The following is a 21,687-nucleotide window of genomic DNA, read 5'->3' on the forward strand; positions in this document are numbered from 1 at the left end:
CAGTCAGAACAAACTGACCTGTCCAAGAACTGTCACCCATCGCTATGGAGAAAAACCTTTCAAGAGTTGAGTGCTCAAGTGTATACTTGCTACACATTTAGAAAACACAGGGGGAAAATAGCCAGGGGGAAATATCAAAATTAGAGCAATTGTCCTAAGGCAAGGGAACCATATTTGGTAGTTGTCAAATCTCTCACTTTAAGCCAACATACTCCTGAAAAACCTTGTAAGCCCTAATTGTTACCTAATCACATATTTAAAACATGAAGGGAGAGAGTCTGCTACTTAAAAGAAATGCAGGAAGCACTTCAAATCAGTGGGGATTACTCAATAAACGATAAGAATTGGATAAATGGATGAAAAACAGAAAGCTGGATCCCTACTTCAAACGTTATATACTAATGCACATTCCCAGCTAGACTGATGACGTCAATTCAAAAAAATTAAATGATAAAAGTCCTGAAACACGGAGATTTTTAAAATTATCTTGGAATGAGAAAGACCTTTTAAAGTATGACACAGAACTAAGAAGTCATAAAAGAAAAGTTTAATTAGACTACACAAAAATAAAACTTCTCTACACAGAGAAAACATTTTAACCAAATTCAAAAGTCAACAAACTGGAGGGATATATGTAATAAGAACATGTAAAAAAAAAAAAAAAAGAAGAATGTAAAAATAAGAAGAAATGGTTTTTTTAAAAAAAGCAAAGTATCTTTTTAAAAAATTACTTGTTTCGTAGGATGAGAATTTAATGTGGGAGGGACAGGTTTAGTATATAATTATATAAACACTATCCTAGTAAATCAGCAGAGAAATTACAGATATGAAGAGGAAGGATTCTAGTCCTGGTTTTGACTTCATGAAGGAAACACTGCCCGAGGCATTAAAACCTGGGCCCGGCTGATCTCCTCAGTTCTTCTGGCTCTCCAGACCTATTTGTGGTTCTCACAGCTTTAGGTAGGCCTTATGTACAGCAACTAAGTAAGCTGAAAATGAGTATTATTATTAGGAAGCACACTGCCCTAGGAACCATTCTCTTATTATTTGATCTTCAAAATGACTGTGACAAAATGAACTGTGACAAGTGCTTAATTCCACATTCTTTGTTGTTGTTGTTGTTTTCGGGGGGGAGGTAATTAGGCTTATTAATTAATTATTATTATTTTTATTTTTTAATTTAATGGAGGTACTGGGGATTGAACCCATGACCTTGTGCATGCTAAGCATGTGTTATCCACTGAGCTATACCCTCCCCTTTAATTCCACATTCTTTAATCAATATGCTGAATGAACAGGAGAACAGACAGAATTATATCAAATACGATCTGAAGAGTGATGTCTTCACTCACCCGGATATGCTGGAGGTAGAGAGATAGGTCTCGGATAAAGGATTTGATCAGTCTTTCTTGCATTCGAAAGTTCTTCTCTGTTTCTTCAAATACTTCATCTTTTATCTGTTCAAAATAATCAAGTGCTGTTAGCAAATCTGGACTCTCCCTCAATCTACTGGCAAAAGCATCTTTCTTAAAAAAAAAAAATCTTTTGTTTAAATGTTAAGCCGTTGCTGTTTCCCTGAACCATACCGAATTGGGTTTAAACACCTCCAGCGGCTTTGACAGATCTCCAAAATGCACACACAGGCCCTCCGGGGTCCACCTGGGCTCCCCTGCTCCTCACAGAAACCCTCTGCTCAGGGCAGGCTGCTCTCTAGCCGTTCACGGCGCCCTCGCTGGTGCTGCCGCCTTGCCGGCCCTCCCTGCTCCCTATGCCAAACCTGCCCCCTCCTTTAAGGCTCGGATTAAATCTCCCACAGGGCTCCTGCTTTCTGAAGTACTACTGCTGTAGAGAACAACCTGCAAAGCTGAGCCACTGATTCCTTTCTAGCTGGTATTTCGCACTGATTGTATTACATACACGTGGTTTAGTGAACGAAGTCTGGAGACTTTGCATCTACTCCTAGCCCTGTCAATGAACTGTTCAAATCACTCAAACCTTAGACTACATTTCCTCATGTGTAACATATGGTGTTGAGCTAGGTGATCGCTTAAATCCCTCCTTGCTTAACGTGTCTACGGTTTTAAGTCTGTCTCCTCAAACTGACGATAAGCTCCTTATGAGTGTCTAAAGCCACAATGACTATTATACAGGGTCTGATTTGGCCTCTTGACTTGCCTTTGTACACACTGGAAGCAGGTCACCGAGGCACAGATGGAGGGTTGGGGGGGGATTTAAACAAACAGTAGCTTCAGGGCCACTGTGCATCCACCAGCTAGCCAGCCCCAGAGGAGGTACTAAGAGGGAATCTCGCCGATTCGCACCACGCAGGCCGAGCCATGGATCCCTGAAAAGCGGCCAAAGACGTGCTGAGCCTTTTAGCCCAGGAACCTCACCTGTGGGGCAAAGCCAGTGAGGTGCTTCAGGTGACTGCTAACCCGGTTGGATTTCTTGATGATGGAGTGGATGTTCAGTTTGGAAATTTTCTCCATGAGGCTATCTTCATCACCCTTTCGGTACTTGAGGACTGGGGAATGAGTTAGATTGATGAGTCAGGAAAGCCCTCTTCAGAGCATGGTCAGACTACAAATGAGACTAACAGTCCAACTAGACCTACTGCTTATTTTTAATGAGCTTGTAACTGGTAGACAAAGTATTAATCCAAATCATCATTTATAGACAAACTGGATACCCAAAGAACAGCAGAGACTGTGTGCAGACTGGAGGAGGTTAGAGACAAGGAAGGAAGGAATATCGCAGAGCTGTAAGGAAAAGAGCCTAAGACTTTGAGTTAAGGAAACCTGAGTTCAATGCGTAAGCCTACCATTTCATCAAGGTGTGGCCTTAGGTCACTTAACTTCTCGGAGCCTCATTTTCCTCTCCAAAAAAACGTAGAAATTAACAGTACATGCCTTATAAGATCATCTTAAATTGTCTCATATACAATGAGATATTTATATCCAATCACCTCACACAGTGAAATGATAACAGGAGTTATCTGATTAATTTCTGTGTCATATATTAGGCACAGTCTGCAGAAAAGCCTGGAGAAAACAGTAGAAGGGTAGCAAGGGAAGGCTGGGTGGCAGCAAAAAGGCACACTTTACTGTTGTGGAAGATGAAGACGGCATTACAAGAGGAAACATGAACCAAGGCAGAGGGCTAGATGGCTAGATGGCCGGACAGCTTTAATAGCCACAGTCAACAGTACATATAAACATGCGCGACACGCTGAAGTAGGAGGCAGAGAAAACAATTTTAGGTGAAGTGCGAAGAAAAGTGGAGAGACAGGTTTATGTAGTTTACACTTATTATATGTTCTTTGAGGATATGAATAAGTCAATGTAGCATGGTCATTATGCTATATCCCTGAGAGTTCCAAATCAAAACCTCAACAAGAGGTTTGATGAAAAAAATGAAATGGTTCAGTTCGTTCTACATTGTAAAGGAGTGGGTAGTGTGGCCACTGACTGTGTTGGAGAGTTGAGGAGAGGCTCAGACCAGAGAGGCAGGACTGATGGGACCAGAGACGTGGGCAAATTGGGGTCTTCTTCCAGAAGACAATCACCCACACTTGAAGGAACTCTCCTGATGAGCAGTTCTCTAATCGGTCTCCGTATCTCTCAGGAAAGACTCTTATTGCTATAAGCTTTATCACAGATGCCTTATTTCCAATATTCATGGTGGTGCTTTTATTACTATCTCCTTTATTTCTTTCATATCACATTTCCCCCAAGTTCTATTACCATTTCTTCATCACAGCCCTCTTACCCACCATCTGCCTTGTCCATCTCTGGTGAAGTAATTACTTTTTTTGAGCAGAAGAACATTCTCCAGGGCTTAACACCTCCTCCTCAGAAAGCATGCTTCTCTTACCCAGGTCCTTTCGACGCTTGTATTCATTGATGTTAACGTTGATTTCCTTGACTGCAAGCACTGCACTGGTGAGAGGCACTTTATCTGGGTGGGATTCAGGAGTGGAATTCAGCAGCTCCATCAGCAGCAGTGGGTAGCGCATCACTCTCTGCACTGGTTTGATGAGGAAGGAGCCCAGGTTAATGTAATTGGTGCATCCCCTGTAAGAGAAGCAAACACAGGGACCTTAGTCAACCATCAGTGATACAGGGCCTACAGGTAGTACTTGTTATTCCTAAATACAGCTCTATTCTTTCACCCTACTTGCCAACTTCATTCATTCATATTTACTGGGTATTCAATAAATACCAGGCAGTGTCTACCCACAGGCCCCTGGCACTGCTGGGGACTTAGCAGTGACCCAAAAAAGGCCCTGCCCTGGTGGAAGGAGATAGGCAATAAGCAAATATTATATGAAATGTCATTTGGTGCTAAGTGCTAGGGAAGAAAATACAGCAAGGTAGGTCGACGTCTAGATTTCTGCCTATAAAGGGAGAAAGTGAGGAGACCAGATTCTGCATGGAGTGGCAAGGGAACTCACCATTCGTTGTACAGGCTCCTACAGGCAGTGAGCGTGAAAGGAAGAGAGACAGCTGATTAGCGAGAACGCTGATGCTGATTTTCACATTCTTCTCAGAACATATTAGTCCAACTAATGCCTATTAGCTGGGCAGACAAAAGCCACACGGGATAAAAGGGGAATTATGAACATCTGTGGTGGCACATCTAGTTTATTTTTAAAAGTTAATAAGCCCCTAATTTTGCTTTGACCTACTTAGACATATATTATATCCTTATAACCTGCCTCCCTAAGACCAGGAGAATCTCACCTGATGATCGAGAATAACTGAATTTGGTCTTCTTACCTCTGCTCTTGTTATCTGGACCAAACTATCTTCCTGGAAGCTTCTTACCTGGAAATGCTAACTTAATACTTTATATGTATGGATACAAGTGTATGGATAAAACTACTAGCAGGACGCTACTTAAGATTTCCATGTTCTGTAATGGGGAAAAGGGCGAGTTACATAACAGGACCTATCATAACATATGACTTCTGTTTAAAGTAAGCCAGATCCACAGATGTCATATAAGAAGTCTACACATATACATGGGAATGACTTCCAAAAGGCAGAACTAAAGAGGTATGATGGAAGTGTTCAAAACTCCTACTTAAGATCTGCCAAGGAGTCTTGAAGATGCCTCTGGATCTTTTCATCCTTCTCATAGATTTCCAGCAGGGAGATGGCCTCATCATGATTCTGGCAGTAAACCCTGTATGTTCCTTCGAGCTCATCCCGGTGATCAAGAAACACAGGTCCTTTGAAACATACACAAACAGTGTTTTTAGTAACTTTCTTTTCAGTATCCTAAATGCGAGGTATATAGCCAAACTTTAATACCAGATAATAATCCTATCACAAGAAATGAGTAAGACTATCTATCAAATTAATAAGAAATTTCCATGTAATAGCTTAAAATTCTACTTAGAGCAAAATTTAAGAGAACTATGTCATCCACGTAGTTACTTTTCAGAATGCATACACGTGTGTGCTCACGTGCACACACACATACACAGCTGGTCCCTGAAACAGCCTCCAGCCCCTTTTCAGTCAGGCAGAGTAAGGCGTTCACAAGTAGTCTCCGTACAGGTATGGGATCAGAACCTGTAAGGACCCCTCAACTCCCTAAGCCCCGGAAAAGTCTCCACAGGGATGATGAGATCCTTCTACAGCAGCGGCCTCCAACCTTTCCTTTGTGCATAAGGGAAATACATGACTATAAATGAAGTTTATTATATTAAAATATCTATAATATAAAATCCCCCAAATCTGTGATGTAACAACTCACGTTCTTCTTTATAAAGCACTGAACAACAAAATGTAGCAATAAATCTAATGACCACAATAATTTCCAAGTATAATGAGTGACATAAGAAACTGGTAACAGGTTGTTTCTGGTTGCTACCGAAATTTTGAGATAACCTGTAAGAACCTAATGTGATATGAGCATGTGACTTCAGCTGATGGCAGTCACAGGTTCTGCTAATACTGTGTGGTTCGTTTCCTATATTCATACCTTAATCCAATGCTAAACTTCACTTAGAAATAAATTGTGGTCTCCTCGAAATCTACCCACAGACCCCTGGTCTATGGCCAGTTGGGCATAGGAAGGGTTCCTAAACAAACTTCCCCAGGAGAATTTCACTTAGAGGAGCTGCTTGAATATGTGATTCTCCGACTTGCTAAAACCCCCTTCCTCTTGCCCGTCTTCCCTCTCTCAGTGCACCTGGGCCTTTCTTCATCAACTTGTACTACTCCCTCCAAAATACTGTCCTCTCATCCTTGGGCTCCTTCCTCAGAATGGGATCCTATTTACTGCTTCCCCTGTTACTCTCTCCCAGCTGCTCTGGGCATAACCTCTCCCTACTTGAACCCTATCCCTTTCTCTACAAGGTCAGCTCTGTTCCCTGTGTTGTGCCCTATGGAATTCCCTATTCTCCTGCAGAGCACTTTCTACTTAAATTAAATGTACTTTCTGTGAGAGACCTGTCTGTGGCCCTACACACCACACTCGTGCTGCAGTCTCCCTGGCAGCCAGCACTCCCAGGCCTTCACTCTCACGCCGGCGATGCTGCACGGTCCTCCGCTCACGGGTTGTCAGCTTCCCTGATCATCACTCTTCTACATCAGCTACAAACTAGCAAAGCTACACCTTAATTACTAGGGTCTTTCAAACTTGGGCCACAACCCATGAATGGGTCGTGGAATCTACTTCATGGGTATGATCAGTACTTTTTTGAGGACATGAAATAGAAAAGAATATATTTTCTGCGTAATATATATTTGTCCTGTAATACATATTTAAATATATAAGATATATTTTCCTGTGGGACATGTTTAAAGTAATTTAAAAGCCAGTCCCTTATACATTACTACATACCCAGAGTCTCCTGATACTTCTCTCTCATCTCAACCTCCTGAACATGCCCTGAACACCCACTATTCCTCCTTCCCCACCAGACCCTGTCCTGGCTGTACTGGAATCCTTCTCCAATCAGGACCATTAAACTAATTCAGTGATGCTTTCTCCAGCACCCTGGATTATCTTACATTTTTGCCAAGTTATTCCCCTCACTGTACATTTTGTCCATTTCTATTCCTGGGTCATAAAGACTGCTCAAAAGGGACACTTTTGAGAAGGGGGGAAAGGCATGGTGCAGAACAGTGTGAAGAGTATGCTACCATTTACATAATTTTAAAACATGGGGATGGGGGACTGGGGTAGAGAAAATATATATGTAATTGCTGTTATATGATAAACTATCTCTGGAAGGAGCTACAGGAAAACTAGTATCATTAGTTGCTTCTGGTTGAGAATAGCTGGATGGTAGGGGACACACAGAAGAGTTCTCGTTAAATAGTTCTTTGTATCCTTCAGATTTGTGCCATGTGAATGTATTAAAAATAAGTTACATTTAAAATATATTAAAATAAACTTAACCAAAATTTAAAATTGCTTATGTAATTCATGTCAATCTGCCCTTTGCTAGTGGCTCAACAAAGCTTTCATCTGCCTTCCCCTGCCTTCTCAGAACCTTCTCTTATCAGATGTTCAAGCCTTGTCCTTTATTAATTTCCCACTGAATGCACAACCTGCCTTTCTGGTCAACTAAGACTGGAGTCCCCTGCCATGCTGCTCTCATACAATCTCAGGTCTACCTCACACACATCACAGCCACTGCGTGTCGTCCCTCCTAGTGAATCTAACCCTCCTCCTAGGCCCTGAGCCCTTCAGCTCCCAGGCCCTCCCCTCCACCATCCCCCATGTGCCTTCAGCACATCTCAGGCGGCTACCTAAGTTCTCATTTGTCTTGGGACATGAAGGGGAAAGGGAGAAGAAAAAATAAAAAGTCGATCCATAATCTCCTACGAATATTTTGTTTTCATTTCCTCTTTTACTGTTGTCATAATATACAGGTAATAAAATACACTGGAAAAAATGATTAATTTTTTGATAAATAAATAATCTCTTTCAGGTATCAACCAATTTCTCTCTTTTCTTTCATAATTCAAATAAATGATCTACAGATACTTATTTCAAATGTCTTACGAAATCTTAAAAATTGGCTTTTATGCTTTATCATCCTATTAAAATGGGATCACCATGGCTTCCTCCAGTCAATGAGTGCTTCTCCTTCCTCAACCTCCCTGACTACTGACTTCTGACCTCTGACCTCTCCAGTTAGACTGAGAGCAGGATCCCAGGCTTCAGTTTCTCTTGCCGTTCCATACAGTACTAGACATAAGGCTGTTCTGTACAGAAGTTAACAGCGTGAGCAGGGACGACAGAAGACCTGAGTTTGGATGTCAGTCCTGTCAAGTACCAGCCATGTGAGCCTGGGCAAACTACTTTCCCCTCTAAGTCTGTTTCCTCATCTGTAAAGTAAGATTAATTATATTAAGCCTCATAAAGTGGTTGTAGGGAACAAGTGCAATCAAGCTTGACATATCTTGAAAGGGCATGTGGTGTATAATAAACACTCAAGAAAGAAACATTAACAAAGTTGCACTATCACCTCACACCCCAGAGCCTGCTTCCTGCAGGAGGGCAGAGTCCTGACTTTTTATGTCCACTTCTCTCCTAGGTGAGCCAGGCAACACTGCCTAGTCTAAGTCAACAACATAAGCCCACTCCCCTTTCCAGTGATCTAGGTAGGCATATGCATGTGATCCAAGTCTGGCCAATGAGAAAGAGAATTCTGGTGAGGGAGCTCTGGAAAAGGTCTGCTTATTCTTAAACAACATGGGGTCACTTTTTCCTTCTGCTGGATGTTGCCATGTGTGCAGTGGGATGGTTAGAACTGTGCAGCATCTTGTGGCTATTCTAGTACAATAGCAAAGGGACAGGATGTCCCCTCCCGCAAGGTACCAGAGCTGTTCTGTATGACCATCAGAATATGGCAAAAGTGATGGTGGGTCATATCCAAGACCAGGTTATAGAAGATACTGGTTCCCTCTTATCTTGAGCTCTCGCTCCCTCTTGGATCATTCACTCTGGGGAAAGCCAGCTGCCACGTCACGAGGATGGTGGAGAGGCTCATATGACAAGGGACTGAGGGCTGATGAGCTGAGTGAGCTTTTGGAAGCAGATTCTTGAGCCTCAGAAAACAGCCTGACTCTTTAACTCCAACCTCATGAGAGACTGTGAGCCAGAATCACCCAGGTGAGGCTCAGCCACTCCCAGATTCCTGACCGGCAGAAACTGTGACATCATACATTTCTTGTTTTAAGGCATTAAATTTTAGTATAACTGGTTAAACATCAATAGATAACTAACACAATTCCATTGTTTATAAGAAAAAGATCGTTGTTTTTCAGACATTTTTGACAATGACCCATGTGAATAAGTACATATACACAGAATTGAAAAAGTCTGGAAAAACTGTACTTATTATTTACAGTACATTCTGATACCTTCTATTTTATTTTATTGGAAAAATATACTGGGTGCTAAATTGATCTTGCAACCCACTAATGGGCTGCAACTGTCAGTCTGAAAAACATCATACCATGTGACATAAATATTTCTATTCCAAGCATTCTCTATCACCTCAAAGCAGGCTGCTGATAAAAAGAGAAGAAGGGGGCCAAATAACCTTTGAACTAAGTAACTAAAACTTCATTTTCCTAGAAAAACTGCTCAGTACCAGCCAGGCCCTTCTCCCCCTGCCTCCTACAAATGAAGTAAAAAGCAAACAAAAAAAACCAAAGAAACAAACAAAAAGTTGCTTCTGAACAATGGCAGGGGCTCATACCTACAGCATCGCTGAATTCCAGATCGGCTAGTAATTGCTTTGAGACCTTAATCACCATCTGCATATTTCCAAAAAGCCCCTCAAAATCAATGTTTGGTATCTGAGAAAGGAAAACAAAACATAAAGATGCATGGAAATTAAATTGATGGCATATCTTTCACATTAGGAACATGTCTTCAAGGATGACACAGAAATTGCTCAAGGTCATCTTCACTCACTCTCATGAAGTTTCCAGAATGGGAACATCTAACACCATCTTTAGTGTCACCCTTTGTTCTTGGTCCAACTACTCTGTTCTCCTCTCCCCTCCTCTATCTTAATAAAGTGATTGTGAACCAATCTGGTCTATAATTGTCCTGGGTAACAAATTCCACCCAGTACCCAAAATCTGATGTCACCACTCACTCCCTTGAGGAGTTCTTGGGAGAGAGGAGCACTCCAGGCGTACACACCCAGGCCAAGCCCAGGTGGTCAAGTAACAAGCAATAAGGACTGTAAATCCCTGGGATACTGTTAACCTTTTATCCCCAGTCTCCAGCATTTAAGAATGCCTAGCATACACACATTAGTAAGGGTTTGTGGAATAAGCCAGGTACTACCTGGTACTAGAGCCAGGTAACCCATCACCCTCGGACCTCATTACATTATTACACAGCCTTTCCAGTAGAGTGACAATCCTAGACTCACTGGAACTGTTTTCAGGAGCCACAGAAACAGGAAATGTCCTGGGAGTTACTGCAGTAACTTAAGTTAATAATAGTGGACTTGGTAAGTGACAAGATGCTGAAGGCTCAAGTTGATGACATGTATATTGGGGTCCCTGAGTTAAGAGCAGCAGCAGTAGCAGGCAAAAGCCTTTATTTCAAACCCAAGAAATCTTTATGGTGCAAGCTCCCATATCCTAATGCTTCAGGCTTGGAGACCACATTCAAGGCAAAGCTAACTTTCTCTCATAGTTCCCACCTGTGCCTGCTGCAGGGGTACCATGATCCGCTCAATACACATTTCCAGATCCCGAATGTAGTCTCTTTCTGTCTGAAGAAGTTCCTCTATCACCTTGGCTCTCTTCTCCAGTATCCTCTGCTCTGGGTTTTCAGTGGACACAGGCCCAGAAGGGGCCACCGGTGATGCAGACTGGGAGGAGAGGAGCGTCATTTCTAGAAGGGAAAAGAGACTGGTCAGCAGTTCTGGTGTAAAAGCAGGACTCTGCAACAGTTCAAAAAGAACACATTCTTTGAGAACCAAAGGTCTCACAATTGTCAACTGTCAGGAAATCTAATCCCCAAGTCAGTTCTAATCATCAACAGATGAAGACCTTAGAAGGCCAACCCTGCAGAGAACTTCTCCCATCTGTGCGATATCATTTCTAGAATTTGTCCTAAAAACAAGTAGCCGGCCCATTTTATGAGGTCAAATCAGTGTCCACAACCTCCTCGGGAAAGAAGTGAAAAGAGGTGTTGTTCTTACAAAGAATCACATTTAATTAGATATAAAACTCATTTCATGATCTTAGCAGCAGGAATACCAAGCTGGAAGTTAAAACCACTGACACAGTACATTAAAAACAATATTATGGAGAACACCATAGTGCCAACTAAGGGGAAGGTAAGAATTAGGTAGGAATTACCTGTCTGAGATCTGGGTGACTATAAGGCCCACCTTATTCCAGTTACTGTGATGATGGATTAACATTAGCATGCAACAAAATATGTAAAAATTGCTCAGACTTTCCCTATCAAAACAGTAAAGAAGACTTACAAACAGGTTTTGTCATTTCAAATGTCCTGGAAGATACAAACATACTATATAAACATGAAGTTCTCTAATAGTATTTTCAATTAAAAAAATCTCTACAGAACCATACCACATAATCTAAAAATGAAAACAAATATGTATTTTATCATTAGCTTTTACAATTACCTGATTGCTACTTAGAAACACATGATGAGAGGCATGTTTACAAAGATGAGATGGTGTTTGTTCATTTAAAATGAATACTAAATACTAACATTTCAACAGTGAAGCAATCTCTGCTATTTCAAATACCTTAAGATCCACTTTAAAAAAATGACAAATTTGGTAAGTAAACATACTAGCCAGTCTGCGTATGATAACAGGAATATTTTTACCCAGATCTATGAAGCAAAAACACAAATGTTCAAACTATTTACAGAAAATGAGGCTTTCACAGCAGATCTTAGTCTCCCAACCCCTTTCTCTAAGAATTTAGGAATTTCAATGTTTAAAAAGTGCAACCCAGACTCTGGTTTCTAAAAACTGTTCTCCACTAAAAGGAACTAGAGTTCTTTGGAGAAATGGCTCCTTCCATGGCAGGAAAAGGTATAGATGAGCCCAAGCTGTCTCATGGCAGAAAGTAAGGAAATGCTGAACAAAATGAGGGTCCGTGTCAAAGGGGCACAGATTCAACTTGAAGGGGCTCCCACTGGCCAAATCTGTACAATTCGAAGATCAAAATAAATATGCACAGCAATGGATTGCAATCCACTGACTAAAATAAGAATCCATGTGCTCGTATCGGTAATACATAAGTACATAAGTAAACAGGGGCAGAAGAGAAAGCTCTTACAGTAGAATGTCAGCTAACAAATATAGAAGAAGCAACAAAATTTAAAAATCAATATTTTGCAACGATCAAAACCATCAGTGGATGATTCTGGTGTTGGTGGTGGGGTTTGTATGATGACCAAAATATCAACATAGTTTTGAACTAGTTATTACAAATTACTTATTAATTACAAAAATGAAAATATAGTGGAGAAATGAATAATACCATGGCCTAGTAATCAAAAATTAACACCATCAAAAGGGGACAAACAGACATCATGTGCATCCAAATGTCATGTCTAGAAACAACACAGTATCCCTCATGTAGTATCCCAGTCAAAATGCATAATCTGACATGAATCTTGAGGGAACATCAGACAAACCTAGGGGTTTGCATTCTTCAAAATGTCATGTCATGAAAGACAAAGGAAGCCTGAGGAACAGTTCCCAATTAAAGATCACCAAAGATGTCCAATAAATGCAATGTGTGATTCTGAACTAGATCCTGATCTGGGGAAAAATATTGCCACAAAAGACATTAATAGGACAAATTGACAAAATTGGAATATAGCCCACAGATACATGATTAAGCCAATTTAAAATTTCCTGACATGGCAAAACTATTGTGGTCACGTATGAAAGCATTCACAATATATGCAACCTAGTCTCAAATAGCAAAGAACCCCCCCCCCCGTGTGTGTGTGTGTGTGTGTGTGTGTTTGTGTGTGTGTGTGTGTGTGTGTGTAGAGAGTGGAAGAGAATGAAAATAAGAACATGGCAAAATGTTAAATGCTGGCACATCTGAATAAAGGACGATCTTTGTACAATTGCAATTTTCCATAAATTTGATATTATTCAAAATAAACTTTAAAAAGACATAATAGGAAAATTTTCTTTCTTGAACTACTTTTTTTGTTAGAAAGAATGAAAATTTCAAGCATAATTCTTGTTTCATCAGAGTGCTAAATTATGACTAATTGTAGTGTACACAAATTTTCAGTAGCCTTGTTTTAAATTTTCTTTGCAATTTCAGAGCTATCGTATCTCAGTCTGAAACATGGCTTCATAAGCAAGTCGACAAAAGAAATTCACTTTTATAACACAAGACTAAAAAGCTCTAGAAAGGGAGAACACGTGTTGAATTCCTACCACATGCCAGGCACTTTACAAATATTGCGTCCCTGAACTCATTTAATATTCATACCAACGCTGTGAAGTAGTAGTATTATTCCCATTTAATAGATAAGAAAACCTAGGCTTTTAGAGATTGACCAACTTGTCCCAGGTTATGTAATGAGTAAATGGCAGTTCTGGCATTTGAATCTAAATATATTTAAATCCAAATCCTGTACTCAAATCCACTTAATCCTGCACCAGTCTGCCTCCCTAGTGTTGGAATCTCAACTACAAAAGATCAGGGGCTTATCTGCTTCAAATCTTAAAAATTCCCTAGAAACTATTCTCTCCCAAGAATCAAAGTTCCATTAATTATAACACTAAAAGCATAAAATACCAGCAAGCAGTCATCAATCAGAAGCCAGCAACCTGTATCAAGAGACTCAATCAGATTTTTATTTACATTAAAAGAGAGAAAGAAACGGTAACAAGTCTTATAAAATATCAGCATGCCATTTTTCCCCGCTGCCGGTGGGTTTATAAACTCTTGAACAGCCTTTAAAAAAACACCACTAAAAACAGTTTAGCTCAATGAAAAACCCTTGTGGGATATTTTTGCTAAACCACAGTTTCCTGGGTACCACCCCAGAGACTCTGATTCAGGCAGTCTGGGTGGGACTCAGGGACCTGTAGTTTTAACAGAATCCTAAGTGTATCTGAAGATGCAGGTGACCTTCGGGCACACACACATTAGTACTTAAAGATTAAGTCAAACTAGGAATATCTGGCTTGAAATGGCTCCAGATATAAAAACTGTTTTTCCATTATTCTAAATATTGTAAGGGGGAAATAATGTGGGAGAAGGAGCCCCCACCCTTAGAGCCTTTGAACTAGTTATTACAAATTATTTATTAATTACAAAAATGAAAGTGCGGAGAGCCCAGGAAAGCCCATGTCCACCTCTGGGCCTCAATGTCCTTATCTGTAAAACGAGGGTAAGAATACCTGCTTTGCAGAACTGTTGAGGAATCAAACAAGGTAATAACTTAACACAAGTCAGGGCTTTTCCCACGAGGGGCCAGAAAACGACCCCGGCACCGGGTTAAGGTAAAATGCACTGGGTAGAAATGCTCTGTTCAGATGCTAAAAAATTCTACCTTTCTGTAAGAACAATAAAATCTGGGGATGCGGAAGCACACGGAGGAAACTGAGGCCCAGTGCCAGCCTAACAATAAAATGGGCAGACTAGCTCCCACTTTCTTCCTAGGGTGCCCTGGAGGTGTTAAGGAGCTGGGGCTGACTGCACAAACTTACTGTGATAAAACAATTAGTGATGGGTTGTCTTTTCCTTTTGTTCCCCTCCCCACCCCCATCCTTCAAAGTCCCAATTCCAATCCTTCTCAAGAAGGACCTCCATCTCCTCAGGCTAGTGCACTCTCACCAGGCTCGTTCTTCAGTATTCCTGGGGAGCGATTCAGTTAACCGGGAGCTTCTCACAACACCACCGACCACACTTCAAAGCAGAGTTAAAGAGAAAAGCCACTCACTTTTCCCTCGTCTCGAAAGCTGGCTCCGTCTTTGCTGGGGAAAATCTCTGAACTCCTGGCCAGGTCCCAAGCGGCACTTCAATGAGGAAGCTGACTGTTTTACCTGTTTTCATGGGAGCTCCAGCAACCCTGGGAGGTACCTGCAGCACCAAAATTCTGGTGCAAGTGTTTGCGCGGGCCGAAGGGCCGGCAGGCAGAGTAGAATCTTCCCAGAGCTCTGGAATGCTCCACAACCCCCTAAAATCCTTTGAATAGGGTAGGCATTTCCCCTAGGCTTTCCCATATTTACATATGAATCGTCCGGAGTCCCCCAGGCTATCACAACGGGCCTGTTCTAAAGGATGGAGCTGGAATTCTCTGCTTCCTGGACTGAGATGCAAAGAGTGGGCCCAGCGCTGCTCTGGCCAACACCTTTTCCCTATTAGCTTTCCTTTCCTGGCCCTAAACAGTCACAATTTCACTTCAAGAGTTTTTAATCCAAGAGTATTATCTCCTCTTCCTACCCCTTGCTACATGTTGGTTTTTAGGGAGACTCTTTTCAGGGAAGAATTCTGAAGGCCAATCCAACTCTTATGATAGGAGGCAAAGCTTGTAAAGTGGGCAGCGATTGTCTACTTTCCTGCCCTCGGCCCTCTCGCTCCGCAGTTCTCCTCCCTGGTCAGGTGTAGCCCTCACTTTCCCTGGGGTTTTGCCAACTGGACCTCCTACTCTACGTACCTTACCCTAAAGCCATCAGAATGCAGACCTCAGCAGGCTGGTCCCAGGACAGCAAGAACAGCACAGAATATTCACAGCCCTACTCACAGCTCACAAACATTTACACTTTAAAAGTAACAGAGGGGAGAGGAGGGAAGGGCAAAGGAGAGGGGGAGGAGGAGGAGGAGGAAGGAAAGGAAAGAGAGAAAACATGCAAAACTCTCTACATATCTCCATATACACATATATAATGTGTAAGTGCATAGAAAAAGGTCTGGGAGGAGAACACACTAAACAGAGAGTTTGTCTCAGGGAGGGACTGGGATTTGGGGTAGAAAGATCAACGGGGACTTGAGCTGAATCAGTACTTTCTAATCTCACAAGAATCTATTAACATATTGCCAGTAATTCAAGACAAACTGTCACGCTAAGACACATCCGTGTTGGTGAAACTTCAAGCAGTCCAAGAGAAAACAACTTTTTGTAAAGAGTGGGCCACTGCGAAGATGGTACCACTGACTCGTGAGGCTTCACTGGATGGAGACGTCCAGGGTGCTGCTTCCCTCCACCATCCAATGGAGCACCTTTTAACTTCAAATTTTAAGAAACATTTATATGGCACTTACTCTGTGTGTCAAGCATTGTACCTAGCACTTTACAAATACTGGCTTATTTAACGCTCATAATGATCTTACTATGTCCCCATCTTACTGATGAATGAAGAGGAATTCAGTAACTGGCCTAGTATGTGGAAGATCTGCGCCCACACTGCTCCAGAGGCTGCAGTAGCTATTCCGCCTCCAGTCTTTTTTCCAGGCAGCCAAATCACAGGAATTGTGACCCAGAATTCTACCTGTGGGTTTTGGTGGCCACCTGGTAGCTAATGATAAAACAGTACAATTCTGAAGCACAACTTAACCTCTGCACCGACACCATTCACCCACTATTAAGACTGTGAACAATTATGTACTTAAGCACGTGTACATATGTTCATTTCATTACAGCTATAAAATCCTACTCAGTATAATGGAAATAATCCCTCAGACAGAATCAAATCTAGTGTGTCACACACAGTAAATAGTTTATGGCAGAAATTATGTGTGACTGAAGGGAAAAGCCTATTTCACCACATCCTTTGATGGATCTCTCTGACTTAAAAACACTGATCATCTTACTCAAGGAAGTGGAGCACCCTCTTCATGAAACCTCAGTTCCTTCCTGGTCACCTGGAGAAACATGGCACCCAAAGGGATAAGTGCAGTAAATAAAAACTTTTAATACTGTCTCTATTTCTTACAAAATAAAAGGCAGAAACTTTTAACTCATGAGCCTACTTTCCGGAATTTATTCTATGTAAACAATTGGACAAGTACACAAAGCTGTAAATACAGGGATGTTCATCAATGCATTAACAAATTTAGAAACAAACAAAACTTCTCCCAAAAGGGGCCTGTCAAATTATCTGCATAACAGAACACTATTACAACCACTGAGATGCAGATTTATATTTATATTTATAATATGGAACATTGTCTAATGTGTACTGTTAAATGTCTCAGGGAGGGAAGGTTACAAAATAGTTTATGAAAGAACTGCAGTTTTGTTGAAAAGGGAAAAATATTTTCAATGCATATATCTGAAAATGAAAAAGTCTTGAAGGTGAAAGAAATTCTGATTTTTTTCCCTTTTCAACATACTGTATTTTCTAGTTTTTCTCTGGTGAATGCGTAATTATTGATATGACAAAGAAGAATAAAGTGCAAAAAGAACATCTGCTATAAAACAAGAATATTCTAATACTCACAATCCTTTCTCAATCACTCTGTTAATCTCTTTCAAATTCTTTCCTCACATTTTAATAATCTGAGATTTCTGGCCTAATATCTTTTTTAACTGCTGAAGAAAACGGGTAATAAGACACTGTTGAAATAACAATTTGCTGGTCTAATAAGAAAACAAAAAAACCTGCCTGCTTAGCAGTCTGTCTAGAAAACTCTGAGAGGGAATGATCTTTATAAATCTGCTCATATTCCCCCCAGCCCAAGTAGAAGGATCATAAATCCTGGTTTTCCATGCGACCACATCAGTCCAGCTGGCCCACCCAGCCCCCACCACTGCTTTTCCTTCAGCACCTACACAGCTTGCATTTGGAGAAAGTTCATCCTGCTCGAGGTTAGACTTTCAGCTCTGTGGTCCCTGGCTTTTCTGCAGGACTCACAACGACTCTTCTTAATCACCAGACTTCAGGAAGGAACTTACTACATGCAGGTCCTAAATCTCAACAGCAACTGAAAAAACTTCCCCTGTGCCTTTTGCTCAGCCACTGCCCTGCCTATCTTGGCAAGTAGCCTCCAGCACAATCCCTGCTGGGAGGGTGTCCACCTCAGAGGAGGGGGAAACCTACCTCAAAGCTTCCCGTTTCCCACTTCCTACCCAGCCCTTTAGAAGAGCAAACAAGAGTCAGGTGCCCAGAGCACAAGAGTCTGCAACTTCTTACATCTGCCAGGACAGCGAGACCAACACCAGATCCAGTGAAACACCACTTCTGAACACTCACCCGATCCTACAGAGGTGTGCTGTTGGTGTGCTTAAAACTACGAGGTTACTAGTATTACTGAATCTTTAGGCAGCAGAAGTGAAATAATCAAGAGGGCAAAGATAATTTTCACAAAATAATAAACAGAAATAAATCGTCCCTGTTTAATAAGCAAATTTTGATTACACTCATTCAACAAAACTATTTCCTAAACACACGTCTGAGGTTATAGTCGCCAGGTCTCCCGGGGGAAAGCATTACTGCTCTCATTTTACAAATGAGGAAGCAGGGGCACAAAGCAATGAAGTGACTGGCCTGACGCCACACAGCGAAGGCTTCGAAGGCTTCGTATTCAAAACTAGCGTCTCCGGCCTGTGCTTTCCACTAAAAGTCAAGGCTAGTTCTGGATCACATGACTTTTCCATGTGAGTGTGGCCATTTCCTGCATTGTAATTCCATTTTTTATAATAACACTACGATGTTTCAAATTTTGCTCATTTACAGGACCCTCTGGCTACTTTTCTATCCTACCCTATAAAACCAGACTTATTTCAGCTTCTATTAGGTAGTTCACTTTTATTCCTTCCATTTTCTCTCATAACATTTTATGTATCTTTTATAACTGTGTACCAAAACAATCAGTTGATTTGTGTTATAATCATGTTCAAACTTTAATTACAAAAATGAATACTGAATAGAGAGCTACCAAGCAGAGTGCTAGGAGATGGGGCAAAGGGATCGAAAGTTGAAAGCCATTTCTTTAATCTCAGGCAATTCATTTCATCCATCTAGTGCTCAGGAAGAGCAAACCAAGTGGGGTGATTCTACATGGTCTTGGACATAAAGAATAATACAGAATAGAATGAACTTAAGCATTAAGAATTTTGGTTACATTTATTTAAAAGGGTGAACCCAGTCTCCCAAAATAAGGATTCTTTCCAAGTGTGATTCAATATTTTGATGGTAAAATCTGGTTAAACCTAGGCTATCGGTCAGTACTGTCAAATTCATTTCCTAGCTGAAACAGAAAAATAAATTAAACTTCAATATGCCAGAATGTACACTGGGATCTTCCTGGGACTCTAATCATTCGGGCTGTACAGGCTTACATGAGCTCTCGGCATCCCAATTCCCCCGGATGTGCCCTGGCTTCCATTTCTAGGGACACAGGTGGAGCTGCTTCTACAGCTTGAGAGTGCAGCAGGCGTAGTGAATAAAGCACTTAGACTACAAGTCAAAAGACCTGGGATCTATTCCTGCCTCCCCTCCTATCCCTGACATGTTACATAACCTCTCTGGGCTACGGTTTCCAGGTGTGTGTAACAAACAGGTTGGACCTCTTTGGTTACTTCCAGGGTCTAAAATCTTATGTACTTTCCTACTGTTACTTCACTTACTCCTCTCAATTTGGTGTAACTACACTAGTCTCTCACTAGTTCCACAAGGAGTGTCACTTAGCGTGTCACTCAGTGTCGATCAGTGACTAACCTGGGCAGTTAGTCACTTCCTCTCTGTGAGCCTCGAGGCCTGGGCACTTGCTGCTATTACGAAACTGAGCGCAGCATACTTTAAGTATTTGTTTCCTTATTATTCCTTGAACATAACAAGCCCAGCTTGTCTCCGTGCCCTTCTGCTCACTACTGTCCTGTAAGCCCAGCCAGGTGAAGGCTTCTCTAGTCCCTGGATTACTCTTTCCTCTAAACTTCACTTCTTGAGTAACAGTACAAAGAAAGATTTACTGCTTATCTTTTGATGTGCATGTTCTGTGCCCTCAGAGTTATTTAATTTGATAACAAATATTCATTGAGCATCTATTATACACCTATTATACTATGAAAGGGCCTGGAAACACCATTCTTACTGCCAGCATAGAAATTAGACTCTTCTGGACGTTTCTGCATACCTAACATGCACCTAATCGACAGTAATTAGCACAGCAACCAGCACTTAATAAACACCATCAATTATTACTGTTTAGAGGGCCCTAAGCATTGCTCTGCTTTGGTTGTGATGGAGAAACACTATGCAAAGATTTTTAAAAATCATTAAATATCCTAACTTTTGTTTGCCTTAACTACTTGCTGCCACACCTACGACACTGGGGTTAACTAGGTTTCAATCTTCTCCTAAGACGGGCGGGGGCCAGAGAGCAGAAGAAACTAAATTTCGTATCTCCAAATGACTGAGGAAAGAACTAGAGGAATTCTACAATAATTTTCATCTAAGTATTGCTGTAAGTCAGCGATCAGTGAAAGCACCTCTACATTTCAGTAGATGTTAAGATGCACATTTTTTCATATTTTAACATCTTGGAAATCAAGGTGTGTTTTCCAATTAGCAGCATGTTAATTTGTCTTCTAATTAGAAGTCTTTCCTTTCTAATGCTACATAAAATTATTCGATGTCTTATAACAGATGGTATTTTAGATTCAACGAAATGCAATATATTTCTTCTCTTTGCCTCCTCTCGGCTTATGATTCAAAGAAAGGGGTTTCTAGACAGCATGGAACAAGGTCAGAGATTTAGAACCTAGCCCTGCCCACTGCTGTGGGGCAGTGCACATAAATGTGCATCTTCCCACCAGAAATGATTGTGTATTGCACTGTCACACCCCTGTGACTTCACAGCCCAATGTTCATGCAGTGAGGGTACTTTCTGGCTTCTCAGGAAACATGAAATTGGAAAACTCTGTGGTGTCAGGGTGGGAGTGGCAAGTTTCTCAGCTCCCAGCCCGACATTCCATGAAGGCTGGGCCTGCCTTGACACTGCAAGATAGCAGCTTGGATTAACCCCCTCCCACTGCTCCCTTCAACCTCCTCAGGTCCACAGGAAAGAGGATGCCCTAGAAGACTGCCTCCTCCTGTCCCACCTAGATTGCTTACCTTCCCTGGAGATCTTTTGCTTTTACAGAGACCTGGGATCTCCCCAGACCAATATCCCTTTATTGTTGATGAAACATTACATAAAAATAATTTAAGCAACAACTTGTGGAGAAAGTAGAGAGCCCAGCTTCTTCTTCTTCTTTTTTTTTTTTTTTTTTTTTTGATTTATTTTTTTGTGGGGGGAGGTAATTAGGTCTTTTTAGAGGAGGTACCAGGGATTGAACCCAGGACCTCATGCATGCTTGAGCTATACCCTCCCCACCAGCTTCTTAAGAACGTAACGCATGATCCCAGTAGGCAGGACTGCCTTATTTTCTCTAGAGCTTAGATTATCTCCCAACTCTTGATGAAATAGGGCCCTACATTTATTTCCTTTTGCCTCCATATGTTTACTTTTTCCTATTTCTTTGCCTCCTACCTACCCATCTATTTTCAAACAAGCACTGACACCCTGATTTTAAAAAGTAAACACAGACAACTTTGTTCAACTCTGCGCCCCCCTCAGCCACAGTCACCTCTCTTTGATTCTTTTTGTGCAAGGTCTTGAAAGAGTAGTCTTCATGCCCTCCCTTTACCACCTCCACCCCATAATTAGTTTTGTGTCATCACTTTTC

The 21,687-nt window shown here is 41.4% G+C and overlaps 1 protein-coding gene across 4 annotated transcripts in view; it reads right to left on the reverse strand.

The window, feature by feature from the left end:
* Window positions 1-21,687, reverse strand: part of DNMBP (dynamin binding protein) — a 92,671-nt gene that overhangs the window by 9,243 nt on the left and 61,741 nt on the right. For all 4 annotated transcript variants that reach the window (XM_031461584.2, XM_031461585.2, XM_064488327.1 and 1 more), the window contains 7 exons: window positions 10,694-10,887; window positions 9,731-9,830; window positions 5,086-5,233; window positions 4,454-4,471; window positions 3,874-4,073; window positions 2,394-2,524; window positions 1,353-1,457 (listed from right to left, as the gene is read on the reverse strand). In XM_031461584.2, the coding sequence (XP_031317444.2) occupies window positions 1,353-1,457; window positions 2,394-2,524; window positions 3,874-4,073; window positions 4,454-4,471; window positions 5,086-5,233; window positions 9,731-9,830; window positions 10,694-10,887 (896 nt within the window). The remainder of the gene's footprint in view (window positions 1-1,352; window positions 1,458-2,393; window positions 2,525-3,873; window positions 4,074-4,453; window positions 4,472-5,085; window positions 5,234-9,730; window positions 9,831-10,693; window positions 10,888-21,687) is intronic.

Source organism: Camelus dromedarius, chromosome 8 (genome assembly GCF_036321535.1).
Source record: "Camelus dromedarius isolate mCamDro1 chromosome 8, mCamDro1.pat, whole genome shotgun sequence".
Lineage (NCBI taxonomy): Eukaryota > Metazoa > Chordata > Mammalia > Artiodactyla > Camelidae > Camelus > Camelus dromedarius.